Source organism: Aspergillus foveolatus (genome assembly GCF_047715535.1).
Source record: "Aspergillus foveolatus strain CBS 279.81 unplaced genomic scaffold BDW70scaffold_34, whole genome shotgun sequence".
Lineage (NCBI taxonomy): Eukaryota > Fungi > Ascomycota > Eurotiomycetes > Eurotiales > Aspergillaceae > Aspergillus > Aspergillus foveolatus.
The window spans coordinates 154,878-179,239 of NW_027396098.1; the positions used below are offsets into that span (position 1 = coordinate 154,878).

Below are 24,362 nucleotides of genomic sequence, written 5' to 3' on the forward strand. Positions count from 1 at the left end.
AATGCATCATTATCCGCATACGCCGTCTATCAAATAAACCTATAAGGTAGAACACAGAATTGGTCGCATCAAGCGCAATGAACAAACATTATTCAAGAATCATAGGAAACGTGTCGAGGTAACTAAGGAGATACGCTCATCAGCACTAAACTACTAGTCGCAACTGCTCCCTAAAGCGCAAGGTTATACGTGTAGTCATCTTCGATGTTCTGAGAAATCCAAAGAACAACCGAACTGCTATGGTTAGCAAAAACGTTAAGGCAGCTGTTCACACCCAACTCACCTCAACATAACCAGCCCATTGGCAATGACATTCGCGATTCCAAAGTACAGCGTCGGCAGCGGATAATTCTTGATAAGGTACTTGAGGACCATGACCGTCTAGCAACATCATTAGCAGTCTGCCCGGCACTGAGTCCAGTACAAAAAAAAGCTCAAGAAAGCCTGCAGCGTTGGATAAACATACCACACTCCCCGCCAAACCCCCAGCAAGCAACGCAAACCCAAGAAACAGGACAAAGCGCGCCTTCCACGCAACACCGTTCCCACTGTAACTGAAGCTATCGGCCTGTAACCGCGACTTCTCAATCGAGTTGATGACAAGCATGCCCAGTGCAGAGCAGATTCCGGGGATCCAGTCGACGAACTTGACGTGTACAGTCGAGGCGTTACGATAGCTATGTGAAAAGGCGGCGGCGTCAATAAGGAAAAAAAAGCCCAGGGAGAACTATATTATAGCGTCAGTTATGTACAAATGGCCACGCGGTACAGTGAGATGTAGTGCGGGACATGGAAGGGTATCTTACAAGTGCGCCTGATGTGTAGACGCCAGCGTTACGCACTGTCGAGTTGTTGAGCCATTCTGGTTTGGAGAAGCGGAACAAGCGGTTCTCCGAGCCGTCCATCCTGAGGTGTTTGATTGTCGTAGGTTATTCGTAGTTCGATATCGTCAGGATACGGGAAAATGCGACGGTAATGTTCACGATCGTCGTCGATTGTATGCTTGATTCGACTCGGAGGCTGGATGACGGTGCAGCTATTCGGCCCGGAAAATCTCATTCCGGAGTATACAATGAAGCACCGCAAACTTGGAGTTCACAGCGTGACTGTCAAGATCCCTTTAACCTATGTTCCAGTGTGAATTTTCAATTAGTCAAGCTTATTCAAGATATTGGTGGTCTTCTGTCAGATATATATTTCTAAACTCCTCCGTATGCAAATAGCCTATATACTTCGTGATATCGTAGCCTCGTGACCTGGTCCAGCCAGTTCAGTGATCCTCCTCGCAAAATAGCTTCAAAAATCCATCAATACATATCATTGCCTTTCCTTTTTCGAGGATCGGCGGTGTAAGCCTAGAGACATCATCGCCCACTACCGGCTCTCTCAGGTACTTCCGCAGCGCAAAAGTTGATGCACGGTAAGTTGCGTGATACATGGCTTTGAATTCGTCTTCTTCGCCGGCCGTACTAGAAGCAGGCAAATTCATACTGTCACCAGGGACATGTGTGTCCCTCCCTTCAATGTGTGGAGGAACCACATCATTGTGGGAAAGCGTTTTAAAAGATGCGGGGCGGGCTGTGCGGTTGAATCCGTATAGCCGCATACAAGTCAATATTGTACGAATTATTAAGTTTTTGTTATCGGAGATAATAATCTCTGCGGTTTTTTTCTCTGAAGGAGGCTCTCTGCCTTCGGGGGATAGTGAGTAAGGGGTGGATACGCTCCCCCTCTGAGCAGGGGCTTCTGTCGACAGCCCCGATGCCGATGTAGCCCCCTTGGAAGACAACTGACTTGCACGACCCCAGCTGCTGTTGGGACGAGAAAGCGGTTTGTTCTGGTTTTGATTCGAAGAAATCGACAACGACCTGGACCGATGCGGAGCTATCTTGCTCAGTATTAGTAGGCCAGACTCCTCGGGTTCTCTCTTGATTCTGTAGTTCTGCAGTTGAACTGAAGGTTGCGAAATGCTTTGAGCCATCAACTGGGATACAGCCTCGCCCCCCTTATGCCGCACTCGCTTATGATGCTGCGCCACCGATTCAAAAAGATTTTCCACGCGCTTGCGCTTGGGGCTGAGGGGATGGATATTCGGAAGAAACTGTCCATACTGTTCATGGCCAGTAATCGCTTCAGAGTCTCCACGACCAGGAAGGACTTGGGCTCTGGTGGCCAGCAACTCCGAGATTGGCGTAGCATATATCCTTAATTCTTGTTTAGTAGCGCCGGAGACGGCTCCCTCGCTCTTAGACGAGGACAATATAGGCGGCGTGGGCGGCCGTGCATAGGAGGTGGTTGTTGACAAAATACCGTACACCAACAGGTCGGTGGTTGACGGGCCTGAAGCCCTTGGCCGTGTAGCCCCATTAAGATCCAGAAGAAATCCAACCGGACATTGAATGGTCTGAAATAAGTCTACTTCATCGTCCTCCTCCAACAATGTGTTTGCCAGTAATTTGTGTTTCAGCCATCGTGAGGTTTCCGGATTACTCGTATGGAGCTCAAGGTTCGGACCGACGCGCGCGTAAAAAGGTATAAGAGCTGGATTCACGAAAAATTTAAACCCCAGAGTAGAGCTCTTGAGTATGTCCGACTGCCAACTAGCGGAACGATCGATTAGCTGAAGGTCTGTGTATGGTTAGCTAGCAGCTTTGGAACGGCGCGAAACGCCTTACCTTGAAGTAGCGACTGATCCGCCAGTGCAATGGCACCAGACCAGATATTCATCTTCAATACGATCCGCACCTAGCAGCATACATGCCATAAGCGCTCCATTCATACAGGCTATTGCTGGTGGTAACGTGGTTACCGGCGTATGCATGATCGACACGATGCTGGTCAAACAGGAAAGCGCGGGTTCACGTGACTTATTCATAGATCTACAGATAGAACATGCCAACATGATGAGCGGCTATGAGTCGGCATTTTCACCTATATCATTCGCGTGTTGGCAGAAGACAATAGAAATTATCTTGCAATTTCTATATGTAACGGGAGAGTAGTTAAAGTAAATCAAGCCATCGGGTCGCCGAATAACAGCATGCTCCAAGATAGAACAACATGTAAAGCCCACATCAAGAACTCCTAGCGCACGTTGAAGAAAGCAAATATTCATTGAGACATGGAAAATTCAGTCGGAGCAGGCCCATAATATGACACAAGCATGAGGATCACCTGGCCCAATAATGGCTCATAATCTGGTATTGAAACTTGCACTCGGTCATCAAACAGGTCTCATCAACTCAGAATTCCTCTTGTTCCCGGAAAAACATTGAAAAGCTGATGATTGTTCCGTAAATTAGTAGACCTCCGAGGATGGACATAATCATGGCGGGCACTTGAATTGCACCACTGTGCGCAAGGACGGCTGGGAGCGCTGTAAAGATGAGCACATTAGCCCCGTCCAAATAGCATAGTAGAGGCAAATCAAATCAGAATCGAAAAATGGCAATTTCCTGATCGACAATGTTTCCATCATTTAGGGTAGATCAACTTACCAACACCCATGAGTACCAGGAACCCGGTCAAGAACCGGCCAAAGTCGGCAACGGCACTGCCAGAGCTGTCCATAAAGTCATCAGGGTTCGCGCATCGTGAGCAGATCCAGTTGGGGAGCGGCGCAACAACGTATGTCGCAACAACAGTCAGCGGCAGGAAGTTGTGCCAGAGAGCCGAAGAGAGTATAACAAGGAGAAATCCAATCGCAAGTACCTGTACGTGATCAAACGATGAGCGGCCGGTTTTTAGCGGAACTGGAGCAACGTACGAAGGAGAGAGCGATGATTGTTTTTAGACCAGCCGTCATGACTGCGGAGACGCAGGTGCGTCAAGCTCAAGCTTCAGGCAGCGGGCAGCGGGCAAAGGAAGTTGTTGTAGGGCTCTCTTGTGCGGAAAGCAAGCGACTGGAAGTAACTCCTCAGTAATAGGAGGTATTGGCAAAGCCTCGACCAGTCTACTCAATCATCAGATGGATCAATGTGCTAATGCGGGTGCCGTGAAGCATGGAACTGAGGTTCGACTTAGGCGGCAGCTGAGGCTTGGCAGTCTGAGGCGGCCAGGCTCACCACCACTAACCAGCCGTCGTGGAGCTCCGTTCGGACTCCATGTTTTGCGTCAGTTGCTGTCTGCCTGCTGTCTCGCTTTCGCCCCTCCATCAGCTTCTATATTCCTTTCGTATCTTTTATCTCCTTCACCGCAAGAGCTTGTTTAAAGCTGCCCGCTGAGCTTAATTCCGCCGTCCGAAGCATCCACGATGTTCAGGAACAACTACGACAACGATGCGGTCACCTTGTATGAGCTCCCCGTTCATACTCCAAGAGCATTACACTAACTCTTTCCTTCCTTGAAGCTCTCCGCAAGGCCGGATATTCCAAGTAGAATATGCGCAGGAGGCAGTGAAACAGGGTTCCGTCGTGGTTGGACTGGTCAATAAGACACATGCCGTGCTGGTTGGCCTCAAGGTTCGGCATCCCATCAGCTCCAGTAACCATCACCGCGGACGAAATGAACTACTCCTAACATCGAATTGTGTCTTTAGAGAAACGCCGAAGAGCTCTCCTCATATCAGAAGAAAATCATCGAAGTCGATTCGCACATGGGCGTCGCTATCGCCGGTCTCGCATCAGACGCCCGCGTGCTCTCCAACTACATGAAGCAACAGTGTCTCGGCTCCCGAATGACCTACGGCCGCCCCATGCCTGTGAACCGCATTGTCTCTCAGATCGCCGACCGTGCTCAAACAAACACGCAACAGTATGGAAAGCGGCCATACGGTGTTGGTCTGCTTGTTGCTGGGGTGGATGAAGCTGGTCCTCATCTATTCGAGTTTCAGCCTTCCGGCATGACCCAGGAGATGCTGGCCTGCGCTATTGGAGCACGATCCCAAATGGCGCGGACCTACCTGGAGCGCAACCTAGACAAGCTTCAGGAGTCCAGCCGGGACGAGCTCATCACCCATGGCCTAAGGGCTCTTAAGGAGACTTTGTCTCAGGACAAGGAGTTGACAGTAGACAATACATCTGTCGGTGTGGTGGGTCTTGCGGACACTGGGAAGGTTGAAAGTTTCAAGCTCTACGAGGGACAGCAGCTCCTACCGCTCTTCGAAGCGCTGGACCAGTCAGACGTAAGCGAGACAAAGGATGAAGAGAATATGGAGGTCGATTCGTAAACATGAAATTATGCTCACTTATGCCATAGACATGAAAATGCCTTGCATGGCATGGGAATAATACGACAGAATTTCGTTCATGCCACGCAGTGTCACTCCGTAATCAAGCTTTTTAAACATGCCTAATTGCAAGTTCTACCTGCGCTAATCATCTATACAAGCCCAGAATCGAACGCATCCATTTCCGTCTACTCATCCTCCCATTTCAACTGATATCTTCCCTCGCTAACCTGATACTGCACCAGCTTCGGCCAAACCTCCTCAACCGTCTTGGCCTCCACGAGGATGCTCCCATTCTCCTTAGACACATATCCCTCCCTCACTGAGTTCCTCACCCACTCCAACAAGCCATCCCAGTACCCAGCAACATTCAACAACACAACCCCCAGATGATGAATTCCCAACTGGTTCCACGTCGTCATCTCCATCACCTCCTCAATAGTTCCAAACCCGCCGGCCAGTGCAACAAAGCCACTCCCCGGTCCTCCTCCGCGCACCTTCTCCGCCATAAGCCGTTTCCGCGTGTGCATGTCTGCCACGATCGTTGTGAGGCCATACTCCGACGACGGGACGTTACCGCTCTGCGCCTCACCGACAACGCGCTCGGCTACTTTCCCCGCGCCGCCAGCGGACGCGGAAGACGTCGAGGGTGTTCCGGTAGTAGTATTACCGTTCTGGTTATACCCCGGTTCGATGCTTACTAGGGCGCGGGGAATGATGCCGTGCACAGATTCGGGTCCGGAGAGAGAGACTAATGTGCGTGCAATCTCGCCCATCAGGCCTTTTGTACCACCGCCATAGACGAGTTGGATGTTATTTTCGTGGAAAATCTGGGCCAGGCGTCGGGCGGTTTCCATGTGTGCGGGGTTTGTGCCCTCGACGGAGCCACAGCTGTAAGTGTTTTTATTAGCATTTTCTTTATCCTTCAAGTATTGCTCTTTAGAGTTGAGTCTCTATAGTGAAAGTTGTAAGGATAAAGGATAAGTAGAGATAGAAAAGGACATGGCGGGGGCGGGGTAATGGTTGATTTCCAGACTTACAAGACACAGACGACGGGCCGTTTGGTTTCGGCGGTTCCCATTGTATCTAACTGGCTTCAATTGAGTCGGGGAATTGCGGGAAAAATGAATAGAAAAAAGGGCTCTATATTGTAGGGATTTGGGGGTATATGGACGTTTCTATACCGCTGTGACGTTATAAATGGGGGCGGCGGATCCTCAGGCTTTACTTAGGTAGGTAAGCACAGAGTACAATGAGGTAAAGCATGAGGGGAATCCCCAGAGCATTGCAATAATTATATAGTGACTGCCTATTTACCCAGCTGTGCGGTAATGCATGGCTTTATATCACGAGATATATTTCGCTTACGCTAGGGTGCAGGAAGTCATTGGCGGGTATCACAGAATCGACGTACAGCTCAAGCTAACTCGCCGGTTTGCTCTTTTTCTTTCGCAGCTTGGGCTCCTCTGCAGCACTGCCTTTATCCGATAATCTGCCCGGCGTGTCAACCTTAGCTAGCGGCGTTCCAACTCGGCCTCCCGCGTTTGTGCTTGAAGGTTGTGACTGCTTCGGAGCTGCGCCTCGATCTGCGTCCCCGGCCCTAGACAGGATAAAGGATCCTGGTTCTCCCATCAACGGGCTCTCGTCCATGAACTCGTCTCCATACCGCGCTACAAGGCTAAACGATTCTGCGAGGGATCGCATGTCATGGACTGCTGCGCCAGAACTATTTTGTGATCCATTGAAGGACTGTGACTTATTTGTGGCATCAACGTCGGGCATTGGTGTGTTCTCTTTGCTTGTTTGCGACTGAACGCTCGGGTGACTAATATCTGTTGATTTGGGCGCCGGTGGGAGATATGTGTGCCCGTGCGAGGGAGTGAATTTGGGCAATGTTGATGCAGTTTTGAGCAAATTCGTAAGAGAGGTCACTGCTGAAAGCTTAATGGCCATACAGTATTAGTTCTGCAACAATAGCTGATTGTGAAATGCTCAAGGCAACAAGACATACTATTCTGTTCCCTATCACGCTCGCAGCTGAAGGGGCCATGTAAATGCAGTCCCCGACCACAAAGAACGTGGTCAGAACCACGACCTCGTCCTCAAACCCGGACCGCTTCCGCCTTGTCTGTTTCCGAATCACCCACACGTTGGACGGTTCGTGCACAAATTGGGCGTTCGCGCCTGCAGCAGCCTGCAATGGGTCATAGGCGACCATGAACTCCAGTCCCTGCATAGTCTTCAGTCGGCCCTCAAAGGCTTCCCTTGTTTCAACAAAATGACGGAAAGCTTCATTGTAGTTTGCTTGAATGGCTAACGAGGCATTGTTCGAGGTTGCATCGAAAAAGGGAGACTCGGCGAAGTAGAAGAGGACTATCCACGGAAGACAATTAATCGCATTTATTGAAAGATGATGTTGGAGTGAGGGAGATCCCTACTATTGTTCGAATGGAGGTATCCGCCCATCATCTGGACATGCGACGGAGATCGCCATAAGATCTCCTCCAGCGAGGATGGGTCCTGAGTGCCTGCCATCGGAGTTGCGGTTTCAGTCTTCTAGGCTGCGAATGAGGAGTCAAATAATACAATCTCTTATGGAAGACGTAGTTCTGCAGGAGAGAAGCTCGGTTCGATACCTAGCTCTCCGCGATTATGAGGCCCTGTTTGCACAGTTTGCATCTACATTCTTACCGCAAACAAGTGTAATCAATCGAAAGAAAATAAATAAATAAAGGTTCAGGTATCGCGGAATTCTTATTCTGCGAGGCTTCAGAAAGCCTTGGGTACTGATTCGAGGTTAACATAATAATGCAGACAAACGCCAATTCCCACGCTGAATGTTGAATCCGACCCATCTATCGCGTCTAAAATATATCCATTTCACATCAAATCGTCGACAACTGTTGAAGATCGTTGCCATGCATTATATCCACCAAATTCCAGAAAATATTCATGTTAATAGTAATGCCAGCGCTGTGTTGCCCGTACGCAGCATCATTTCGCGTGCGAAGGCATAAATATGCCGCAGACAGTCTGTAGCTTGGTGAGCATCTCGGCCCATTCACCGTCGGCGCTGCTCAGCATGGTTACCGCGCCTCCAGCACCAATTCGCCACTTTTGAACGTCGTCGTTGTCGTTAGATGATGTGAATGCCGTGCGTATTAGGACAGAAAAGCTTCCTCCTCCTCCAAGGTCGAGAAAGCCCATAACGCCAGAGTAAATCCCGCGCTTCCGGCCCTCGATTGAGGAAAGGTGCATACAGGATCGTTCCTTTGGAGCTCCAGTCATGGACCCTGGTGGTAGACATCGCTGCAATGCCGTGAGTCCATATCCTGACATATTCGACGACTGCAGTCGTGGAAGGCTCTTTGCAGCATATCCAAGTCGATGTGGGTCAACATGACCTTTGACATGAGTGATCATTTGATATACTCGACCGTGATCCTCCACTTTGAGAAGTTTCTCAACATGAACGTTGCCAGCACCGCAGATGCCATAGAGATCGTGCCGTATGAGATCTGCAATCATGAGATTCTCAGCCATCTCTTTGGTTGATCCAAGAATCTCCCGTGCCCTTTCCACTGTCATGCTGTCGGACTTTCGAACAGTTCCTTTCATTGGCTTCATCTCCAATGTCGAGTGTCGGTCCCAGTTGAGAAAGCACTCAGGGCTACTACTCACAATCTTGCTATTTCCAAGTCTCGCAAAGGCACTGAATGCAGCAGGATTGTACATGCGCAGTCGTTTGTATAATTTCCAAGGAAGCTCAATGCGCTCGATGGGAACATCGGGCGATGGTAGAGTGATGGATGTCTCGCAGGTAAGGCACAGCTCGTACGACTCACCAGCCCTCAGTTCGTCCTTGCAAGCTTCAACCTGATTTCGGTAGGCATTCTCGCTTGGAAACTGGATGACTCCCCGGCCCAAAACTGAATCAAGAAACTCGTCGTCGGAGGCAATATTCTTTGATTTTGGCAGAATGTCCATACAACAGAAACGTTCCAGTGTTTTCGAAGCCTGGTCTAACCAGCCAGCTGGTAGATAGTCTGCTTCTCTAGTCGATTGTATAATTACTCGACCAGTCTCATTGTCAACAACAACGCTCCTGTCAGTCCATAGAAGGCTAACATCCGGTGGATCGCCAGCACTGGCGCTCTCCTGAGAGCAATGGGCATCTGCGATGCCTCCACTTTCGTGTTTAGGGTGAGCAAGGCAAGCCAGTCCAAGTTCGTAGGAAAAATAGCCTAGGAACCCTCCCCAGAAGGGAACCTCATTGTTCCCCGATTCGACCTTCTTCATATCCATCAAATACCTTAGAACGTCCCAGAACTGAGAAACGGTCATGGTAGCCTCAAGTCTCATGTCCGGATCTTTCAGTGCGTCGTATCCACTGGAGGAAACGGGTTGGCGTTGCATTGATAGAGAGTGCCGCTGCGAGTAGTACTCGAGCATCCAGCTTCCCGGACTTGGCACAGAAATAATGCTGTATCTGCCATTCGACTGAAACAAAACTGTCGGAACGCCCGGGTCGTTGAATAATTCGCATAGCCCTTCAGCATCCAGCTGACATGTATCAAACGATCTCGAGGCGCAATTAGCGGAAGAGGACGCACTCCAATTCACCATTGTGAAAGCAACATTTGGCAAGCGAGTATCTTCACTTGAAGGTCGAATCATATCTATAGGTAGACTCCCACAGCCATCGCGATGTTGGCTTTTGTTGTATTTGATGGCCATGTCCCACCACTTGCGGAGCAGTTGACTGCATGCTTCTCGGTCAGACTTGCAGGACTCAGGGTGAAACTGCACACCCCAGAAAGGCTTTTCAGTATGTCGAACAGCCATCGGGATCTGCGTGACAGAAGAACAAAGATCGTCTGCTTGGATAGAGAGCCAGGCAAGTACGTCAAGGGCCGGAGTTGGTGAGGCAGCCCCCTCGCATGAACCCGACTCTGCTTGACCATCCAACTTTGCATAAAGCGAGTGATACAAAGTGACTTCGAGATTCTGTAGATTCTCAAATATATCCCTCTCAGTTGTTGTAATTCGGTGAACCTGTCCATGCAGAGGTTCCGGTAATCGCCCAACAGGGATGCCGTAATGAAGACACAAACTCTGGAAACCAAGACAAATACCCAAAACAGGCAGCATATGCGAGCTGTCAATGTTCCAGATATCTGCCATAATACCGACATCCTCGGGGACATTGGGATCTCCTGGTCCTGGTCCAAGAACGACTGCATCGTAGTGTTGAAGAAATTCCAGCATGTTGCCATCGGGCCATTCCGCGTCAATCATCATCACCGTAACTCGAGCCCCAAGAACCTCTTCAATCATAGCTGCCACGTTGTAAGAGAAAGAATCATAAGCATCCACATACAGTATACTTTTCTGACGGACACCCTGGCCCGCTTCCGTGTCCCGGCCAGCTTTCGATGCTGCCCAGTCACCAAGGAGCGGCGCCATTACGGATATCGCGCTGAAGAGTATGCTGAGTTAATCAAACAAAGAGGATGTTGACCAGGTTAGGAGTTGTAAAAGGAGGATAGCGTATATAACGATAATCGACGAAGAGGATCAGGCTCTTCTATATCAGAAAATAGCGGGTCGGCAACACTAAAAGATGACTAGCAGGTGGCACCACCATTTCTTTATATCTGATGTGAGATAGGCATGATAAAGACTAGTCTTAAAATAAATATGTTTTCGAAAATTCTCAGAGAGATTGACAAGAGGATTGGTGTTTGAGGGTGGCGATGCGGCGAATTGAAGATTTCCAGATTTCCGGGGGGAAAAGACGAGCGTAGTGGAGACTCCTAAATATACTACCAGGATTGTCACCGTCGGGAGATCCACGGTTCGACTACCTCAATTTGTTAATTCTCATAGAATAGTATATGCAAACGTCGCAGAAAGTCTATAGTCTACCCTATCTGCCAATTTGACAGGACAAAACATGCTCTTCTAACTACGACGCCGTCATTGCTCAGGAATAGGCCTCTTGGTAGCAGCATTGGCGATCTTGGCTGCAATTCTAGTGAAGTATTGACTCACAAAGCTCTCTCTGCAGCAGAATGTTAGCGTCTGGGCAGTCACAGTCGTTCTGGGAGGCTGCAAAGGTCTCAAACATACGTGTAATAGCTATGCGCAGAACTATGGTCCGCAACGAGGTTATGAGCAAGCTCGTGTGAAAGTGTGACCCACCAATAGACCATAGCTTCAGCCCGGTCTGGATTCGGTTTCCGGAGCAGCGCCTTCTCATGCAGTTGCTGGAAATAGTAGTAATTGCAGAATATACTGCCAGACCGGTTGAACCCGATGGCTTTTGAGCCGGGGTCATAGAATATGCTCACGGTGTCAGGCCGTAGAGTAAAAACATCGGCACAGTCAAGCAATATAGACCCAAACAGATTCAGTCCTGCACTGTTCTTGGTGAGAAACGCAGACCTTTCGACAGATCTGGCAACAAGAATATTGACCCCACACGGAAGTGTGGCAGCAAACTCCAGGTCATGGCCCGGTTTCTCGTCGCAATACGACTTCAATTCATTGATTTGATCAATTTGCGGTCTGGAGAATACACCAGATGAGCCATGAGGACGGCTAGATTGTATGGCGGAATGCAGACTTTTCTGTAATTGAAGGGCAGAGTTAACAGTCACCGGAGCCTCAGGGCGAGGCGGTTTCACTTGTTCAGTCTGGAGTTGTGGAGGAGAATCTCTAGGAGGATCAGATAACGGGGCAGTTTCACCTCGGAAGGGGTTCCATGATGACCGGTTTCCCTCGCTAAAATGCTTCGTAAATGTAGAGAATAGGTTACGCTTCTCCTTGGGAGACTGTGTCGGCGAATCTGGACGAACACTCTTTGACGACGGAGAGTCTGGAAAGACTCCGGGCATTGATGTCGCGTCCTGAGATTCCGCTATTTGATCTCGAGCTTCTTCAGCCAAAGCCAGTTCCTTCTCCTGTAAACGGCGACGTTCTTCCTCCAACTGTTGCTGGCGTCGGGTCTCCGCGATCTGAGCATCGTGTGCCTTTTGCTTTAGAATGCGGTCGACATTCTACAGTTATATCGTTAGCATACCGCTAGAAACCACGGGAGTTAGTGCGTCTTTTCATACGTAGCCACGCCCTCTGAGCTCCAGTAGATCAGTCTTCAAAAGCATCTCCAAGGTTAGAGCCGAATGAAGCTTTGGCCGTGCGAGAATCAACGAGGAAAGCGCTTGACTGATTTCGTAAAAATCATACTTCTCTGGGCATATCCGCATGATACACTCTCTCGATACTTCTGTAACTATTGCCTTTCGCTCCTGTCTGTAGGATATACCACGATTCCGAAGTGACCGTGTGAGTGTGATGGACTGGACAACTTGCACGTTGAGGTTCTTATCAAGCCATCGGCTATCATGCCGGATGCTATCAGCGGGCTGATCATGGAGGAAAAGCCTTGAGCGCTCTTTAATTAGCTTTAATAATTTGACTGCAAGACGTTGATCAGTAGCCGGTGCCCCCCAGTTCGCTCGTTCCTCCACAAGTTGACTGAGCGGTAAGGCACCTAGAGCAACTGTAAAGTATCAGTAGAAGTCGTATGATAACTGGGGCCATTGAAGCATACGATAGAAGTTCTCGAGAATCTCCTCTTGAGGGGCTGGTCTTGTTAGTGATCATTCAGTACCAAATCTAAACTTTGAGAAGTGATTTAGGAGTACTTGCCAGCCAAAACGTGGTCTTTGAAAAGAATAAAGCTCTGATAATCGTCTACCACGATCGTATCTTTTGCCATGGTCAAAGTCCATTCCCGGATACCTCCGTCATCAGCCTCGTCTTCGTCATCAGAATTATCGGCAATTTTCTTGGCCCCGTCTCCAGCCTGTGCGGTTGAAGTGATGTCTTTGCTCGCTAGTAGGAAAGCTGACCTTTTCATTTCTTGCCATAATTCTTTGTTTTTCCTTAGAACAGACATGTCCTCAGCAAGCGTCCGTAAGAGCTTGAGGTACTTTTCTCCGCTTTGAAAGGTTGAGGATATTCGAGCTGGTTCTCTGACTATCATCTGCGCAAGCTCTATCTTGGTCGGCTCCCTTTTCGATCCGACAGCCATCAAGAAAAGGTTTGCTTCTTGGCCAAAGTCCACAAAGTCAAATATATCTTTGTAATCTTCGCCCTCTCCTAGGTAACAAAGCCTTGGCGCCACGCGGTACATTGGGCTGCCTTTGTTGTTCTCTGCATGGACTGGCACTATCTCGGCTCTTCCAACGCGGTCTATATCCCGGGGGGTGAGTTCGGACACTCTTCCAGCAAGATACCGATAGAGTGGCCTCGCTTCTCGTATTGTTGATGGTGGCCTACGGATCAAAATATCAAGGCAATCGGATAACTTTGGGTGTCGTTGAGCGCCCAATTTAGAAGCATGACGGTGGAGATCCTTACGAAGGATGTCATAACCGAACAATGCGGCACCTTCATCTGTAAAGCACTTGCTTGGAGCGCAAACTTTGTAATGTTTCTCAGCGCCAGAATCGTTCATTTGTTCGACTGGAAGAAATTCATCGGTTATCGAACCGCAATCGATGGCGCCATAGCCATTGTTTTCGAACTCAGTAACGTAGTAAGACATGGCTTTTCCGTGCAGTGCCCAGTCGTTGTGCTCGGCCGCTGAAGCCATAATTCGGGTGAGCACAGCACTTTGTGGAAAGGTTCGAAGGCCCAATCTGGCCAGAAATCTACCCTCAGGGCTGCTCGATGTGAACTTTACCGGCCATTCTAGGATTGGAAGCCTCAGGGCTCTAAGCGCGTCATTCGGCTCGTAAAGTTGCTGAACCTTGTAGCGGTTTCCATTTGGTCTTCTTGAACCATCATGGTCAATGATAGGCTCGGCGGTACAAAAATTGGTATCCTTGAGCCGCTTGATGTCACTGGCAGGGATGTCATTGCTGACAGATGCCAGATATCGTATCAAGTCAACGTGGCTCCATTTTCCCTGGCTGGAATTGTTTCCATCAGAAGAACCGGGAGCATTGAGAAGACGCTCAAAAATAACACCAAGCTCGACTGTTTTACGTACGCCAAGAGCAGTCAGCAGTTTCTCTTTTACCCCCTGGAGGCCATGAACCACAGGCAGGTCATCAAAGAGGCGGACGGAAGGGAAGTACGCTTCGCTCGGAAGTTTCATGCCGATCTTGGTAGGAATCACGGTATGCGCCTGCAACTGATCGATCACGTCCTGTTTTGAGGACTGACCCAAAGTTTCCCATTGTTTCGATATCACAGGGAGTACTTGGGCTGCAAAAGATGGGCATTTTGTGATATCTTGAGTTGGGGGAAGGACATCCCGATTGCCGGCATTGCTGACAAGCCAACGCAACCAGGGGACTATCTGCAATTCCTCCCAGCCAAGTGATTCTAGCTCTTTTTTGCTCAGAGACTTAGTGTACTTGAACGGCATCACGGTAGGTGGCAAAGGTAGGTCAGCAGGTATACGCTGAGGGTTCAAGAAGAGCGATACACCAGAGAAAACTATCAAACCAGTGTCGGTATCATTTTCATCGGCAGAAGCCACCGCGACGTTCAATATGCTCCTCGCGGAATATGAATCGAGTTGGCCAGAGACTGTTCTTCGAGCCAACCAAGCAAGGAACTCGGTGATTTGAGAAGAACGTAGCGGACAAGTTTCCAGTTCACGCTTGATATCAGTCACTGTAACTTCAGTCACAAGGCCCAGCAGTGTCAGTTTCTTTACAAACTCTTTTGAGCCTTCCACGAATTCATCTGGCAACACAGGTATTGAGTCTAAGAAAGTTAAGTCTTTGGTGGCTATGCGTGCCTGATGATTGTGGACAACACCGCAGGTAGATAGTACCTCGATGGAAGCGTTCTTATTACAAGTCCAGAAGGCGTCCTCTATTATCTGACCGAGCACGGATAATGGTGTAGACTCACGAAACACGAACTGGTTTGCAGTATGGATAGCCTCAGGAAGGACAGTTGTAATGTCCGCTTTTCGAATCTTTGACAGCTTGGACGGATCTTTCCCAGAGATTATTCTGTTTTTAACTGAAGCCATCTCCGCGGACCATGCAATTCGACAGACTATACCTGCTGCTCTTAGCATCTCCGTGTTCCATTTGCGAATGTATCTCGAGTTGAGGTCAATGCTTTCTCGCTCCACTGTCGGAATGACAGAAGGAGCAGAGATATGAGCGTTGAGACCGGTTGTCTGCTGAGTGGGAAACCCGATAAAGACCCGGCCACCCTTCGAGGGAAGGATGGTAGATAGGAAGTCAGCTTGCGAGGACGATGACGCTAGACTTGTATCATACGAAGGTGTCAGCACTGCAATTGACGTCTTTTTGGGAGGAGGCTTTCTTGTGGCTCGTTCAAGTTCGCTGCCTAGCGATTGGCTGATAGAGGCCTGAATGCTTGCGGTGTTGATGTGCAAAAACACCGTGGCTGTTGAGACCTTTGTCAAGTCTCCTGTGTCATCGACAATTTCTTTCTTCTGAGTATCTGCCACCTTGCTAGACGAACCCTGGGTGAGTCTTGACAGAAAGCTGCGCAGCGAAGATGTAGTATCACGAATACCCTCAACGAGCGTGCTCGAATTTGGATTCCATTCAACGATTTGCATCCAGGCAGCGTCGACCTGCGCGACCTCCCTTGTGACACTCGTGATCTTCATTAACCCTTCCTGAGTCTTTGTCTCGATGTCTCTTGGCAAGGCGAGGGCGATGCCCGGGGCAGCCTTCTTGGCCAAGCGTAGTATGTTCCAGTCATCTAGCCACAGCTCTATACATTCAAGGCTGACAAATGTGAGACTGCTGGATAGAAACTGGCATAGTTGCATCAGCGACGGAATCGGTGAAGTATCGTTCCGATAATCCAAGACGAATGTTGTCTCAGAGTTAGCTTGCTCGTTCAACTGCAGTCGACGAGTAAACAAGGCATTCTCCTTCCAGTAAAATGCCATTGCATCGGAACCTGAGGAGACGAAGGGCTCTTCGCAATCTTCGAAAACCGAATAGAAGCCGACGCCAAAACTGAATACGCGTATAAGATTAGCTAGGTACTCAGCCAGTAAGGTATCACCTGTAGCTAAGACACTCACGCTCCGATCTTCGTCTCGTCCGGATTACCATCGGCAATACGCTTCAAACGAGCCCAGTCCTTCTCGTTAAAGAGGAGTCCGTTATTAGAAATTAGGAGGCGTTTTATCGTATGATGAGATATAGTATGTTTTATCAGGCTTGTCCTGTCGGTAGTGGATGGAAATGGGACCGTTTTCGAAGGCAAAGTCTCAAATTTGATAGTAACTGCGATTGTGACCTTGTCAGTTCGTTTCTGTCCGCTTGGACAAATGCATACCTTGCATAGCGTTTGCATCAGCTGCATTCTGTATCATCTCTCGCAGAACAGTCCTTCGAGATGTCATTAGCGACATTCATCTGAATGCGAGTTAACCAAGCAGATGGATGCTAACTCACCATTGACCCGAATAACGCGCTAATACCTTCGAGATCAGGCCCCTTGTGTCTACGGTGACAGCTTCTTCATCCTCCCCAGATCTCATAGTCCGCGCCTTAAGCGCACTGAAGTCGACTTTCTGGGTCATGGTGCGAATGAAAGACCGCAACCAGAGCTAGATGTACAACGCGAGTAATGGACTCGGAGCGGTCCAACGTCAAGGTAACAAAAGCGGAGGATGGCAACAAAGTGGATACAAATGAAACAAAAGAAAAAAAATGGTACACGCAAGTAAAAAGTGGATCAATTCGTGTCATGTCACAGTTAAGCGTGTTGTGAACTAGGCATTATTTTGTTGTTTGCCTCTCAGGTCTGCGGATGATGCCTCTAGGAGCTGATGCCCGGCCGCTTATCGGAGCCGCATTATCAGCTTATCGCCGGCGGTGTAGCAGCAATTCCCAAGTCGGTCTACCCACGACAATCGATCCGCTTACCTCATCAAGTTTACACGCGTATAGTTAGTCATTTTTGGTATTCAAACTACCATGCTACCAGATGTGTTGATTGTCTCAAGGTTCGGTGAAGCAAGAGGGACGAAAATAATACTTTTCAAGTGCTTGTCACGCTGTGGACATCTTAGCGTAACCAGGGTTCACCCGACCGCCATGGGTAATCCGACAATCCTGTATATAGACAAAAAAGTTCTCATCTGAACAGTGGTATTTAATAATCATAGATGTCGACACTTTGCCTGTACGCTCAGAAAATAGATTCGCAATATGTTTTCATATATTGCCTATAAACTTTATGCACCTTATATGGTAGATTTTGGTAATATTGGTAATTATACTTCTTCAGGGTAGATCAGCCTGTTGACCAGGTAAGGATACCAATGCCTTTTTGAAGTCAACAATAGGAGAATGATTAGTTGAAGTAAATGCAAGACTAAGCCATGGAGATCTTCAGAGGTGGAATCCTCCATGGTCCTAAATATACCTCCGGAGACACATGGATGTAACCAATAACAAGGTCCTGATGAAGTCTATCTGAAAACAGCGGCTGAACCCGGCGGTTCCACTGATTAATATCTCGGGTAAGAATGCCTGAGACCCGGTTGTTAGCCTGAGACTTCCGCACTCTGATATCAAGAACTGGCTGAATCCGGAACATTATACCTTTCATATTTTATCCTTTTAAGGTTTATACTCTGTTTAAATAGATATATTGACATAGGCAAAGACTATACGAGCTTGTCTCAATCCCCTATTTTGTTATACCTTAGATTGCACGAAAGCCCATGGTTGTGGAGTAACTAGGGTTTAGGAGAAGGCTATTTTATTGAAAATACCGGATGCTCGAATTACCCATGGCGGTAGGGTGACTCATTAGTGTTAGCTTGACTGCTGTGCCTGGCCGACTCAACTTGACTGGCACAACCTGCAACCACGAACCCACCTACTTTACGGCCCGAGCGGTTAACTCACCTTGCCCTAAAAAAGCAGGTCAATGGTATTGCATTCTATCACATAGAATCTCCAGCGCCAGGGATTATAATTTCATTTTCCGAACTTCTCGGCCAGGACCCAGAGAGTAAAAACACACGGTTAATGCAGGATCTTGCAAGCGATAATAATCTGTTTGTGTGCGCTTCTTAAGGCGCAGACACCTTCAGGCCACCTAACTCCGAAGTAGACTTTCCTCTATCACTGTAAGGCATCAACTAGGCAGCCATAAGGCCTGCCGGTATCTTTGGTATATGTTATTTTTGGTATATGCTTATCACCCTAGATGCTCGAAGATTGGTTTGGTTTGGTTTGGTTTTATTATTTAACGTCACTCAGCAGATCACCGGGCCCACGTGATCTGCGGCCTCCCAGGGGGAATCTGGACGTGCTACCTAAACAGAACTCCCTAAAACTAGCTAGATACAGGTTTGAAGCAGCAACTATGGACAATATATGTTGGAAATTAGCGGAAGAAGCACCCGGCACTACGCTGGCCAGGTCTTCTGAGGGCGGCAGCCCGTTTTGGCTACCTATAGATGGTGGGGGGCCTGTTCCAGATGTGTAGACTGCTGCGCTATCAAGCGCTCCGGTGGGCCCAGTTCGGGCATATATCCTTAAGAAAGGATGATTCTTGTACGATACGGCTGAATTCTTCAGCCCCGGCAGCTGCCTAGGTGCTCGAAGAGTTGCTCTAGTACTGCGCCAGAGTGGCATGTGATCACGTGATATATCTTCCCCTTTGGCAGGCCCATACTCCGGACTTGTCAGCCATCAATCAGTTTCTCAGAGATCGTGAGATATATTTCGCACTCTCAATAATGTCTAGTCGAATTTGTGGCTTCAGATTATCTTTTTTATCTCGTTAGGACCCTCATCGCTTTGTGACAATTCTTTATGCCTCAGGCAGAAAACAGATGTCACAAGGACGCCGGTCGTCTGACTTGAACTTGTCACTGGTGCACGCAGTGACGGTCAGGCGATTTTTCTTCCTATGAAATGTGCAGTAGACCACTTACACCGGAGTGATAGGCGCTTCTCTCTCTGTAACCTGTCTAGGTGATAGTATCAATTGAAGCTGTTGTGGGGCTTTCCGCATGCGGCTCGTATGGAACAGCCTCAACCTACGCCAACAGGTCTAACAATCCTGAGCTTTCATCCGAAACTAGAAGGATATCAATTCGTGCCAATTCCAGATGCCTCGAGCTCAGAACAGCTGCTAGCACGGCGCATGCGGGGGATCTAAACAAAGAAAGCCATTTCCAGCCTGGATTGCGCTGACCACACTGACCACGCGCGTGCCGTTTGCAACAAGTGGACAGCCATATGTGTCCAGTACTTGAGGGCCAAAATGCCCTCCATCTTCTCTTATCATGTCGAACTCCATCACGCGGTGCAAGTACGCCATTGCCTTTTAAACACTATGTTCCCTCAGAACATGCACACACCAATTTCTGTCAATAGACGCTCCTATCCTCATGAAACTTTGCCAGGAAGATTCACCACGCATTTCACACCGGTCTTTCTTTCGGAGACTTATATCTCGGACCACGACCCAAGCCGATTTTCGCGTACTTCAGAGCTTTATAATGCATAGTGTTCGCCGTGCTGGGATTAAACTAAAGGCCGTCATGACCAAGAATCGCCCACCTCACGCCATAAAAGCGCGTTCTAGGGAGCCCGGTCCACCGAAGCGATGCTACCTACTTGAACTCCCCACAGAATTACTACTGGAGATTATCTCACATTTAACGGTGTTACCGCAGGCCTGTCTTGCGTTGTCATGCAAGAGACTATTCTCAATATCCGCCACCGTTCTAGAATCTAAATCGCTTCGGTTCAGTCGCGATTTTGCTCCGCTTTTTCACCATTATCGCAACGGACATAGCTTTGCTACGACTCGATGGCAGCTGATCAAGTTACTCGAGGATGCCCGTTGGCGAGCCTGTTCAAGATGCCTAAAGCTACACTCGCAATCTGCTTTTCCCCCCCGACAATTGAGGCGCAATGCCGAGACGCGGATGTGCATACTGGGCGCTCTTGCCGGTGTGGTTGACCTATGCCCTTGCAAGAAGCTGACTTTCCGCGACAAGCTGGAGCTCATTGAAATCTTGAAGATACGACAGAAGGCTATGCCACTCCTGACGTCACAATTTGGTGGTGCGGAAGAGCGCTTCTGCTGGCACTCGTGCTCTGTGGAATATGGACCTACTCAAATTCGAGTTGAAATCTACCCTGAGCTGGACGGCGATGACCAGCTGAAGATCAGAACCGAATACCACTTGACAACAGTCGCGGGCCAGCTTGGAGAAGAGAATTATATGACCGCTCGCTTTGGATGTGCACATCGCTCGGTGGACCTATGGCTCTCCGGCGTCTGCCATACCGCGCTTTGCCAGCCAAACGAGAATTACTGCTCTTCGTGCCGACGAATCTCGGTCTGCAGCTCTTGCAACACTCTTCTAAGATGTCCACGAAAACAGCCTCGGATAGATGAAGCAGCCGGCACGGCGACCTACACATTCTGGACCGAGAGATGCCTTGGGGCCCCCTCGCCTATACCGGATGCAATATGGGCTGCGCAGAGAATCCATCCGGCAGAAGCTTTGGTGGATCTGGACAACTGTCGTGAACTGTGTCCGTGGAGACGATTGGAGAGCCATCCTCCTCTTCGCAATGCTCCGTCGTTAGAGATGGACATTCTTGTCCCTGCTTTCCAGGATCAGTCCTTGAATCAGCTATATAGCTCCATTGACACAAACTGAAACTGGTTAATGAGATTAGGGTCCTGCGTGCAGGTTTAGTGCGGGCTTCATAGCGATCGGTGTTGCTTAGGTACTGGGTTCATAAGCCATTATTTCCTTTGAGATATCATTTCCATAGACTTGATTTAGTGCAATAAATCCTTCCGATCTCGTTATTTCTCCTTATTCGCATAAATATCATGTCCGGTTTTGTGTTCACGATCTCTCTCACCAACAATTACTTTTTCGCTTTGTTCATGTTCTCAATAGATGGACACCTGACATACCGCGGCCGTCGATACTTCAGAGTGACTGCCCCACGAGGACAAGCCAGAACGGAAGTATAAATTTTCCGAGGAAGGAAAATGCGGCCATTATGTCTAGTTTCTGGTCCTTCAAGTCTCCATCATCAGAATAATAAGCATCGGTTCGATCAGGTATTTGTCATTTGACAGTCCTAGTCCTTGACATATCCGTTGACGCTTTACCGGATTCGTCGATCGCGCCATTTCTCCGATCCGGAACCAGCAAGGCAAAGGCTTCGCGACCTGCTGGATGAGGGACGTGTACAGACATCCGCAACGACTCGAGAGCCCAAGGCTATCAAGCAAATTTCGCTGCCTTGAATGAGCGCCATTCCAATTCCGGGGCGATGAGCTACCCTCCATCCCATAACGGCCACTATCATAACCGCCATCCCTCCCAGCAAGCCGCCCAACCGCCACTCCTGTATAACAACGTGAACGGCAACGCCAATGCCATTGCGTCGGCGTACCAATATGGCAAACCCGCTGCCTACCGCCAGGCTATGATACCGCCCTACCAACCGTATGGCCAGGTACCCAACCAGCAGCCACAGCAGCCACAGCAGCCACAGCAACCACAACTCCATGTGAATCCCGCGGATATATTCCAGCAGCCGATACTTCCTTCGCCGTCTCCCGCCTCCTTTAGTAACCATCTTTTCCCTCAATATGGCGCGCAATCTGCGGTCCCTGTTGCTGGCAACAACCGCTCGCCGTCATTCACTACTCCCGCTGCAGCTCCGTCGGCGCCAGTACCAGCAGTAACACCAACACCGACCCCACAATATGAGCCTAGTCCTATCAATGCGAGTAATCAAGCTTCCAACAAAATTCCTAAACCCGCCGCGGCCTCGCGGATCCCGTCAGATGCCAATTCCGCTGTAGTGATCCCACCGGTAGTGACTACTCCGCCAGTTCAAGTTCTAATACCGGCCCCGTCGCCAGAGAAGATGCAACGCCCGCCTTCGAAGAAACAAACACAAAAACAGCCGACCCAACAGCCCGCGTCAAAACCTGCGAAACCTGGAATAGACTATCAGGTCCTATTACTGGCCATGGCTGACGAGTACCTCAATACTGCTCACAGCCATGGGACGAATGTTGCATTGTTGAGGGACATGGAGCTGGAGGAATACTACAGGTTGGTTGCGACTGGCCTTGGGTGTCTGGAAGCAGTTCTGAAGGTTTGCTTGCTCTAGCCCGTGGCGCACCGAGAAGGTCTGACATGATGTGTAGAACTGGAGGCTGCAACCTCGTGTCGAAGCCCTGGTCCGGCTGAGATATGCGCGCGTTCTCTTTGAGGAAACGGACAACGACTTGGAGGCTGAGACGGCATTGAGCAAGGGAGTACGTCCAACTTCTGACCCCGCAGCTTTCCATTGACTGACATGCGTCTCCTAGATTGATTTATGCGAGCGAGTGAGTCAGATATAGGGTTCTTGTATGTTATTCGGCATCATACTTATAATCCTTAGAATCGTATGCTCGATCTGAAGTACAGTATGCAGCATCTACTAGCGCGTATGTTGTACAAAACAAACCCGAAGGCCGCTCTGAAGGCCGTGGATGGGATGATCCAGGACGTTGAAGCGTAAGTTAGCCCTGGCCACCAATTAAGCACTGTTTGACAAGTTCAGGTACCGCCACTTTGCATGGGAATACGCCTTCCGCTTTCTTCGAGTGTCGCTTTCCTTATCATCGCATGGTCACCAAGAGTCTACATCAGCGCTACAGCATCTTCATAAGATCTCTATTATGGCAAATCGCAATGGTGACAGAGCCGTTTCTGCCATGTCTGCCATAATCGAAGCTTTGGCACATCTCCAGCAAGGATATAGCTCAGACTCAATTGAACAAGCCCAACGGGCAATAGCAGCCGCACGAAGCCATCAATTTAATGATGAACTATGTCACGTTCCGCAGCTCACAACTCTGGTCCAAATTGTGGATATCTGCTGCAGTCTGCTTGAATATGATGTCAATCAATCCGCCCAGAAACTCAAGATACTACAAGACCTGATGGATGAGCGACTGAACGATTCAAATTGGCGCGTTGATGGCTCATTTTCAATACCTTTGGGTGGCAAGTCAGCGGGGCCTTCTTCGATCGACACAGGGGATATCCTTCAAGTACAGAGCGGTACTTTACTACTCAGTTTCAGTTGGCTACCCCAGCATGACCTCTATGCGCTCTGCTACTTTCTTAGTTCCATCACACTGAGTTGTAAGAACTCACATGATGGGCGTAAGGCTGAAAAGTTTCTCCAGGAAGGTGTACGCATGCTAAAGGGTTCGTTGCCTACCTATAATATAAGTAAGCACTAACAATCCGCAGGAAATTTTCAACAACCGCAGGAAATCACAGAATCTTTGGCTAGTGCCAATAGACGTGTCGAATGGCGCAGGACGCTATTTTGCAATCTACTTATTCAACAAATATTCTTGGCTTCTAGCCGCACAGACTGGGATTTCGCTAATAGAACCCTGAAGGAGCTCCGGCAAGAGGTCCAATCATTCGGCGACAATCTTCCTCATACAATGCGATGCCTGATGCAGTACGCAGCAGGTACCATTGCACAGGCGACGGGCGACTTAGAGACAGCTTTGGCCGTTTTTCAATCCCCTCTATTCTTATTATCCGGTTTCAACAAAACCGCCCGCAATGACCCTCACCGCGACCTCGCCATCCTGGCAACCATCAACATCGTCCTCATCCTCAGCAACCCAGCCCACCCATCTCATTCTCACCTTCCAAACCTCCTCGCCACGCTTGAATCTTTCTGTCGCGCAAGCCCTAACAAGTACATCCAAGCCGCATATTTCTTGCTCTGCGCGACCACAAACACCGAATCGACCATTCAGACTAAACAAAACCTCCAGCAAGCCCTCCAGGCCGCCACCGCAATTAGTAACAGCCAAATCATATGCATGACCTTAACCTTCATGAGCTGGAAATATTTTCGTGGAGTCGTCGGCGAGCAAGCCGAAAAAAGCGCTCGCGCGGGCCGCGCAATGGCGGGAAAGGCCAGCGACCGTCTTTGGGTTAGTGTTACGGACGATATGCTTGCAGAGACTCTAGAAAGGCAGGGAAAAGGCGAAGAGGCGAAGAGTGTCCGAGACGAGGGTTACAGGGTCATGACGAACCTGCCACCGGCATTGAGACGGCCTACCTAGTTTATGTTACGGT

The 24,362-nt window shown here is 49.1% G+C and overlaps 9 protein-coding genes across 9 annotated transcripts; 2 read left to right on the forward strand and 7 right to left on the reverse strand.

Moving 5' to 3' along the window:
* Nucleotides 1–170: 170 nt before the first annotated feature.
* Nucleotides 171–905, reverse strand: BDW70DRAFT_151267 (UPF0220 family protein; the record flags this gene model as incomplete). Its single annotated transcript, XM_073739269.1, has 4 exons — nucleotides 171–237; nucleotides 284–381; nucleotides 467–727; nucleotides 807–905. 4 exons carry the CDS (start codon nucleotides 903–905, stop codon nucleotides 171–173), a joined length of 525 nt encoding a protein of 174 aa, XP_073594725.1.
* A 365-nt stretch (nucleotides 906–1,270) lies between these two features.
* On the reverse strand, nucleotides 1,271–2,727 carry BDW70DRAFT_151268 (uncharacterized protein; the record flags this gene model as incomplete). Its single annotated transcript, XM_073739270.1, has 2 exons — nucleotides 1,271–2,628; nucleotides 2,676–2,727. 2 exons carry the CDS (start codon nucleotides 2,725–2,727, stop codon nucleotides 1,271–1,273), a joined length of 1,410 nt encoding a protein of 469 aa, XP_073594726.1.
* Nucleotides 2,728–2,964: 237 nt separating this feature from the next.
* On the reverse strand, nucleotides 2,965–3,982 carry BDW70DRAFT_138874 (Vps55 family protein). The gene is made up of 3 exons (XM_073737304.1): nucleotides 3,767–3,982; nucleotides 3,498–3,711; nucleotides 2,965–3,376 (listed from the first exon to the last, which is right to left on the reverse strand). Exons 1-3 carry the CDS (start codon nucleotides 3,803–3,805, stop codon nucleotides 3,243–3,245), a joined length of 387 nt encoding a protein of 128 aa, XP_073594727.1. The 5' UTR covers nucleotides 3,806–3,982; the 3' UTR covers nucleotides 2,965–3,242.
* A 134-nt stretch (nucleotides 3,983–4,116) lies between these two features.
* pre5 (proteasome core particle subunit alpha 6) lies at nucleotides 4,117–5,261 on the forward strand. Its single transcript, XM_073744745.1, has 3 exons — nucleotides 4,117–4,290; nucleotides 4,349–4,460; nucleotides 4,538–5,261. The coding sequence occupies exons 1-3, from the start codon at nucleotides 4,253–4,255 to the stop codon at nucleotides 5,165–5,167; spliced, it is 780 nt and encodes a 259-aa protein (XP_073594728.1). The 5' UTR covers nucleotides 4,117–4,252; the 3' UTR covers nucleotides 5,168–5,261.
* Nucleotides 5,262–5,301: 40 nt separating this feature from the next.
* On the reverse strand, nucleotides 5,302–6,442 carry BDW70DRAFT_138877 (LOG family protein; the record flags this gene model as incomplete). Its single annotated transcript, XM_073737305.1, has 2 exons — nucleotides 6,208–6,442; nucleotides 5,302–6,058 (listed from the first exon to the last, which is right to left on the reverse strand). Coding segments are annotated over exons 1-2 (740 nt in total), but the record flags the coding sequence as incomplete, so codon positions are not given.
* Nucleotides 6,443–6,478: 36 nt separating this feature from the next.
* med6 (mediator complex subunit MED6) lies at nucleotides 6,479–7,865 on the reverse strand. The gene is made up of 3 exons (XM_073737306.1): nucleotides 7,606–7,865; nucleotides 7,179–7,540; nucleotides 6,479–7,108 (listed from the first exon to the last, which is right to left on the reverse strand). Exons 1-3 carry the CDS (start codon nucleotides 7,700–7,702, stop codon nucleotides 6,590–6,592), a joined length of 978 nt encoding a protein of 325 aa, XP_073594730.1. The 5' UTR covers nucleotides 7,703–7,865; the 3' UTR covers nucleotides 6,479–6,589.
* A 36-nt stretch (nucleotides 7,866–7,901) lies between these two features.
* On the reverse strand, nucleotides 7,902–10,917 carry pabA (aminodeoxychorismate synthase pabA). The gene has a single exon (XM_073737307.1). It carries the CDS (start codon nucleotides 10,631–10,633, stop codon nucleotides 8,162–8,164), a length of 2,472 nt encoding a protein of 823 aa, XP_073594731.1. The 5' UTR covers nucleotides 10,634–10,917; the 3' UTR covers nucleotides 7,902–8,161.
* Nucleotides 10,918–11,071: 154 nt separating this feature from the next.
* On the reverse strand, nucleotides 11,072–16,978 carry BDW70DRAFT_138881 (histidine kinase-like ATPase domain-containing protein). The gene is made up of 8 exons (XM_073737308.1): nucleotides 16,645–16,978; nucleotides 16,526–16,578; nucleotides 16,269–16,473; nucleotides 12,881–16,200; nucleotides 12,783–12,815; nucleotides 12,289–12,731; nucleotides 11,300–12,228; nucleotides 11,072–11,231 (listed from the first exon to the last, which is right to left on the reverse strand). Exons 1-8 carry the CDS (start codon nucleotides 16,770–16,772, stop codon nucleotides 11,147–11,149), a joined length of 5,196 nt encoding a protein of 1,731 aa, XP_073594732.1. The 5' UTR covers nucleotides 16,773–16,978; the 3' UTR covers nucleotides 11,072–11,146.
* A 2,737-nt stretch (nucleotides 16,979–19,715) lies between these two features.
* Nucleotides 19,716–24,349, forward strand: BDW70DRAFT_151272 (uncharacterized protein; the record flags this gene model as incomplete). The annotated part of the gene is made up of 7 exons (XM_073739271.1): nucleotides 19,716–20,763; nucleotides 21,479–22,359; nucleotides 22,412–22,522; nucleotides 22,577–22,594; nucleotides 22,651–22,766; nucleotides 22,813–23,465; nucleotides 23,511–24,349. The coding sequence occupies 7 exons, from the start codon at nucleotides 19,716–19,718 to the stop codon at nucleotides 24,347–24,349; spliced, it is 3,666 nt and encodes a 1,221-aa protein (XP_073594733.1).
* Nucleotides 24,350–24,362: the final 13 nt, after the last annotated feature.